This window comes from Staurois parvus, unplaced genomic scaffold (assembly GCF_062004578.1).
Source record: "Staurois parvus isolate SC_StPar_1 unplaced genomic scaffold, SC_StPar_1.0 ptg000470l, whole genome shotgun sequence".
NCBI classification, from domain to species: domain Eukaryota; kingdom Metazoa; phylum Chordata; class Amphibia; order Anura; family Ranidae; genus Staurois; species Staurois parvus.
In genome coordinates this window covers 6,032,519-6,038,930 of record NW_028318266.1, presented here as the reverse complement: position 1 = coordinate 6,038,930, position 6,412 = coordinate 6,032,519, and the positions used below count along the sequence as shown (strand labels likewise).

General features: G+C 42.2%; 1 protein-coding gene across 1 annotated transcript; it reads left to right on the top strand.

The window, feature by feature from the left end:
* Window positions 1–2,455: 2,455 nt before the first annotated feature.
* On the top strand, window positions 2,456–3,305 carry LOC149452663 (olfactory receptor 5A1-like). The gene has a single exon (XM_089689240.1). It carries the CDS (start codon window positions 2,471–2,473, stop codon window positions 3,245–3,247), a length of 777 nt encoding a protein of 258 aa, XP_089545366.1. The 5' UTR covers window positions 2,456–2,470; the 3' UTR covers window positions 3,248–3,305.
* Window positions 3,306–6,412: the final 3,107 nt, after the last annotated feature.

The window sequence follows — 6,412 nt, the reverse complement described above, 5'->3', positions numbered from 1 at the left end:
TTTTTTTTCCCCCAAGGGGTTCCCAACAGTTAATTTTGTCTTTTATGTAGTGTTATTTACCTATTATGCTGGATTACCGGATCTTGGTTATTGCTGGTTTGTGGAGCCCAACTGACTGGGACTTCCTACCTGTTTGTGCCTTTCCACCTCCCACCCTGGGTCACTCTGCTCTGGTGGCACTAGCTTTCCTTTAAGGAACATCTCTCTCTGTAGACAGCTCTCTTTCCTTTCCTTTTTTACTTCCTACTTCTTCTTTTCCTCTTTTTTTTTATTACCTTCCTAATACGGGGAGCGGGCGACCCGAGCTACTCTTCATTTGCCACAATGGCCCCTAAATTCCTTTCCTGGAATTTCAAGGGGTTAAATTCCTCTGAAAAGTGTACCAGCTGTCTTACTGAACTCTGGAGATGTAGAGTGCATGTAGCCTTCCTTTTAGAGACCCACGTTCGAGTTGACAAGGTCCCAAAATGCAGCAATATACATTACCCATCTGCTCACCACTGCCCGTCCTCAACCTCTAAATCTAGCTAAAACACTTTCCTGGGAGTTCCTCAAACATTCACCCTTGTAAACATTTACCTTCCTAATACGAACCAGTTGTTGGTTCTAGAATCTTTTCTATGCACCTTGAAATCCTTTCTTGAGGGCACCCTTGTCTTAGAGGGGGATTTAGATTTCACCTTAGATCCGCATAAGGATTCCTCAATAGGCTCATCTTCTATGCCCCAGAAAGGACGACTCCGCCTTCAGGACCTTTTGCATACCTACCAATTGGTTGATATTTGGAGGATTCTGCACCCTTAGGAGCACAATTACACCTTTTATTCTTCTGTACATGGCTTTTATTCTAGGATTGACTATTTCTTGATGCAACATCAGACAATTCCCATGATCTCTGAGACAGATATCGGAGAGATTGTGCTTTCTGATCACGCTCCAGTTTCCCTAGAATTAGTTCCGTCCATCATGGACCATCGTTCGCCCACATGGAGACTTAATGGCCATCTTCTTAAGGATCCCAAAATTGCTAAGGAGGTCCACAGGGAACTTGCCCATTATTTGCTTCTAACACAATCTCGGTGGCCAACCCTCTTTCTGTGTGGGCTGCCCACAAATGCTACAACAGAGGTATTCTCATAAAACTTGGCCATGCTCGCAAACAGCAGCTGGTCAAGACTCTCTCTGATCTCCTAGCAAAGCTTCATGCCCTGGAACGATGGCACAAAAAAAAAACCACACAGTGCCTCTGAGGCTGAATTGGTTCAGATAAGGGAAGCGATCAAGAAACATTCTTTCCATCATGTGAAATGGGTCTTTCTCAATACCACTCGTACATTCTATGAATACAGCGATAAGTGTGGCCACTTACTGCTTTATGGGACAAACACACTCAGTCTTATGTTCCGGCCCTGCTAGATTCAGCTGGTGCCAAACTTCATACCTCTTCAGATCTGACAAAAGTTTTTTGCAACTTTTATCTCAAACTCTACAACATAGACCAGGTCTCGTCTACTACCTCGACCTGCCCTTCCCTTGATTCCATTCGGGAATACCTACGGGATGCTAATCTTTCTGCCCTTACCCCAGAACAGGAGACACTTTCTCAACCTGTTACAGTGGAATTTATCCTACAGGATGGATTCAGAGAGGTCTTACATCCTAACATAGATGAGTTTTATTTATTTCTTGATTTTGTGAGTGTTTTTATTCCTACGAATTAAACATTACTCTTACATACTGGACTTAGCTTGGTGCCTCCTGTTCCTCTCTGCTCTCCTGATCTTATAAAATGATTGCCCGATGGTACAGGACCCAGTAGGTCCTAGCCAAACTCTTTATTGCGCTGATCCCGATGTTCAGCATTAACCATTTCCTACTATAATCTAAAACTAAAAAAAACCTTTGACTTTACATATACTTTAATAATGTTTGCTTCTTATTAAAAAGAAATACAACTGGGTATATATCAATTGCCACATTCCCTGAGGTTTCACAGATTTGCTATAATTAACAAATCTCACTAGGTCACTTAATGTAATTTGTTTGTTCATATTTGTATTTAAATACAAGATGTGAAAATTACACTCAGACTGAAGAATGGGACAATGAGGACCTCATATAAATTCTGAACTAGCCAAAACCGAGTAACGCATAAGGTGTCACCACAACAGCATTACAAAAAATATTTCTGTACAAGAATGAATACTTTAATTTTTATTATATTTACTGATCTCAAGCTTCACGTTTTGTGTGCATATTATATACTATTTCCTCTTTCCAGTTGTGGCCGCATTCCTTAAAAATGAACAATAAAACTAAAATAAATGAGTTTCTTCTTCTTGGATTTCAGAACCTCCATCATCATCGCATTTTCATTTTATTGCTGCTTATTTTGATCTATACTAGTACTATCATTGGAAACCTGATGATACTAATATTGGTGTCAAACAGACAATCTCTCAGAAACCCAATGAACTTTTTCCTTGGTCAGCTTTCCTTATGTGACATTTTAATTAGTACAAATGTGGCCCCTAATATGATACATATTGTAGTCCACAATGGGAGTCGTGTATTTGTTAGAGGTTGTGCTGTTCAGTTGTTTTTCTTTGGTGCTTCTGCACTGATAGAGTGTTGTCTTCTCACAATGATGTCCTACGATCGATATTTGGCCATCTGTAAGCCACTTCATTACTTATCCATTATGACTATGAGATTTGCTTACTACTTGGCTGTTTGGTGTTGGGTGATTGGTTTTTCACTATCATTGATAATTCATATCAGTATCCTTGAGTTGCATTTCTGTGATGGATACATTATTGACCACTTTTTTTGTGACCTTGCCCCCCTTCTTGATCTTTCTTGCATTGATACAACAAAGGTTAGAATAGAGGTCTCTGTAGTGACAACTTTATTGGGACTTGTTCAGTTTTTTCTCATCCTTACCAGCTATTCCTACATTTTAAAATCCATCCTCCATATTCCCTCCTCATTTGGGAGGCAAAAAGCCTTCTCCACCTGCAGCTCACATTTAATTGTGGTTTTGGTATATTATGGATCCCTCATTATCCTTTATTTATCTCCAACAAAGGGGAACTACCTGAACCTTAACAAGATGTTGTCATTTTTTAACACGGTGGTCACCCCACTATTTAACCCTATTGTTTACAGCCTGCGGAGCAAAGAAATTAGAAAAGCTTTGAGCAAGTTATTGGTTTTAGGAAAAGAGTACATTATAAAGCTCAGCTGACTATTTACAGTACATTTCTAGAACCCAAATTCAAAAATGTAATATGTTGAAGTCTGTGGGTGTGGTGGCTTCATTAGTTATGTTTTTTGAGGCTTCAAGCTCACAAGATTACTTGTCAATCCTGCTAGAAATCCAGTGTCTTTGAAACTACCTGTGCACTGAACTGAAATTGTAAGCAATATTTTTAAAGCTGATCTTCAGCCTCAAAACAATTATTCCTCCTCTCCACCCCTCTGCTACACAATTAGTGCTGTTTTTTTTAATTTACCTTTTTTTTTAAAGAAAAATCTTTGGGCTGTCCCAAGCATGTCTATCTTCTAGGCTACTTGTATATAAATATCATTATGCCAGTAGATATACCATCCCAACGTCCCTCAGATGATTACACCATGCCACCATTCTCTCCTCTCAGTGACCTCTCTTCCTGCCTCCTGCGATCCCTGGCTGTCTCTACCGATGCTGAGGAGGACTCGACGGGCCTGGGGAGCTCGGCCTCTCCCCCTACTCTAAGGGGATGTGGAGGTGATTTTAATGGGACCTCTCCGGATGTGGATGCAAGGAGGACAAAACCCCTCTACCAGGACTTGGTGAGTACCCCTTCTCCTCAATCCCCAGAGCTTTCCCTGAGGGGATGAATGCAGAACACAAACTCTGGGCATTCTTACAACAGTTGCTCACAAGATCTGATTTTGAGTCCCTAGCTGTTAGAATGGAAGCTGCCATGAGGGGAGAGATTCAGGGTCTTAAACAGGAGATGACTTCTTTGGATAATAGGGTTTGCAGGGCTGGAGCAGGGACAGGGCTCTGTGTCACACATTGTACAAACCCTGCAATCTTCCAACACTGAGCTCACAGACCAAGTCATACAGCTGCAGCTTTTATTAGATGACCTGGAAAACCGCAGCCGCAGACAGAACATTAGACTGTAGTGGATCCCTGAATCCGACCCACAGTCAGAGCTGCACCCAATGGTTACCATCATTTTCAACTGTTACCTGGACCGCCCGCCCAACACTAACATTGTCATTGACCCTGTCTTCCGTAACTTGGGCCCACAGTCCTCTTCCTCTGATAGACCCAGAGATGGTTTATGCTGTCTTCATTCATTTACCCTTAAGAAAGATATTTTACAACGGGCCTGGCGAGTAGGCATTCTGTAGTTTGATGGCTCAGCTATACACCTTTTGCTGGACATTTCCAGGAAAACTCTGATGCTGCACAGGACACTAAAACCACATTATATGGTCTTGGGGAGCACGGACTTACCTACAAATGGGGCCATCCATTCCATCTCGTGGTCCGGAAGGGCACGCATACCTTTCCCCTACGCCATCCATTGGATCTACCGGATTTGTTTACTCTTGCAGAGATGGACTCGATCCCTATACCCAATTGGTTGCTGATGTCCGTACCCCAGAATATAAACCGTTGAGAACCCCCTAGCAGACCTCAGTGTACCCTGAGAAACCGCCGGCCTGGCAGGAACCTACCACAAGCCTGCATGGAATCGGCCTCTCAGCATCCAGTGAGGGCTGCAGAGGCCACTGCTTGATCTCTCATCACCTATGAAACTGTTTTACTCTTTTATACCTACTTGCTACTTGTTGCCTAATATGAACCATTGGGCCCCCATCGCACACCTATCCGGGCTGTGTGGGGGGAGCCTGAACTTGGCCCAGGGTTTTGATCGTGTTTGAAGGGGGGGATTTTTCCTCCAGCATGCCTTTGTCCATGTGCCTGTCCCATGGCCAGCTGAGGTTCTTCCATGCAAGGATGTACACTGTCCTCTCTGGAGGAGTGGTGCTATGCCCGGGTGTGGACATTCCAGGCTCACAACTATGTTATCCCACCGGCTATAAGAGGAATTAGTACTCTCCTCAACCATTACCTGGCCATCCTCTGCCCTGCAGGACGGGTGTGTGGACACTGGACACCCCTGGAGTTAGAGAGGCTTCTCCTCTCTGATCAGAAAATACTATCTGTACTACACAATGATGCTGGTGTCCAGACTTGCCTAAGACATACAGTATGGTTGTCAAAGTGGGCCTGTCTATGCCTATCTGATTGGATGGCTATGTGAGTGCTTGGTCATGTTTGAGTGTTCATCCGTGAGTGTGTTTGATTGTTAGTGTACCTGTAGGTATGCATGTACTCAGTTACATTGTTGCTTCCCCCAAGGGGTTCCCAACAGTTAATTTTGTATTTTATGTAATGGTATTTACCTATTATGCTGGACTACCGGATCTTGGTTATTGCTGGTTTGTGGAGCCCAACTGACTGGGACTTTTTACCTGTTTGTGTCTTTCCACCTCCCACCCTAGGGTCACTCTGCTCTGGTAGCACTAGCTTTCATTTAAGGAACCTCTCTCTGTAGCCAGCTCTCTTTCCTTTCCTTTTTTCCTTCCTACTCCTTTTCCTCTTTTTTTTTTTTTCTTACCTTCCTAATACGGGGAACAGGCAACCCTAGCTACTCTTCTTTTGTCACAATGGCTCTTAAATTTCTTTCCTGGAATTTCAAGGGGTTAAATTCCTCTGAGAAGTGTAACAGCTGTCTTCCTGAACTCTGGAGATGTAGAGTGCATGTTGCCTTCCTCCAAGAGACCCACCTTCGAGTTGACAAGGTCCCAAAATTCGCCAATAAACATTTCTTATTGGCTTACCACTGCCCATCCTCAACCTCTAAATCTAAAGGAACGAGCATCTTTATAGCTGTTTATAATAATTTGTAATTTGTTTGTTCGTTTGTTTGTTTGTTTGTTCATATTTGTATTTAAATACAAGATGTGAAAATTACACTCAGACTGAAGAATGGGACAATGAGGACCTCATATAAATTCTGAACTAGCCAAAACCGACTAACACATATGGTGTCACCACAACAGCATTACAAAAATATTATTGTACAAGAATGAATACTTTAATTTTTATTATATTTACTGATCTCAAGCTTCACGTTTTGTGTGCATATTATATACTATTTCCTCTTTCCAGTTGTGGCCGCATTCCTTAAAAATGAACAATAAAACTAAAATAAATGAGTTTCTTCTTCTTGGATTTCAGAACCTCCATCATCATCGCATTTTCATTTTATTGCTGCTTATTTTGATCTATACTAGTACTGTCATTGGAAACCTGATGATACTAATATTGGTGTCAAACAGACAC

Excerpts from the sequence above, each read along its gene's own strand:
- LOC149452663 (XM_089689240.1), top strand. The coding sequence starts at position 2,471 with ATGAACTTTTTCCTTGGTCAGCTTTCCTTATGTGACATTTTAATTAGT.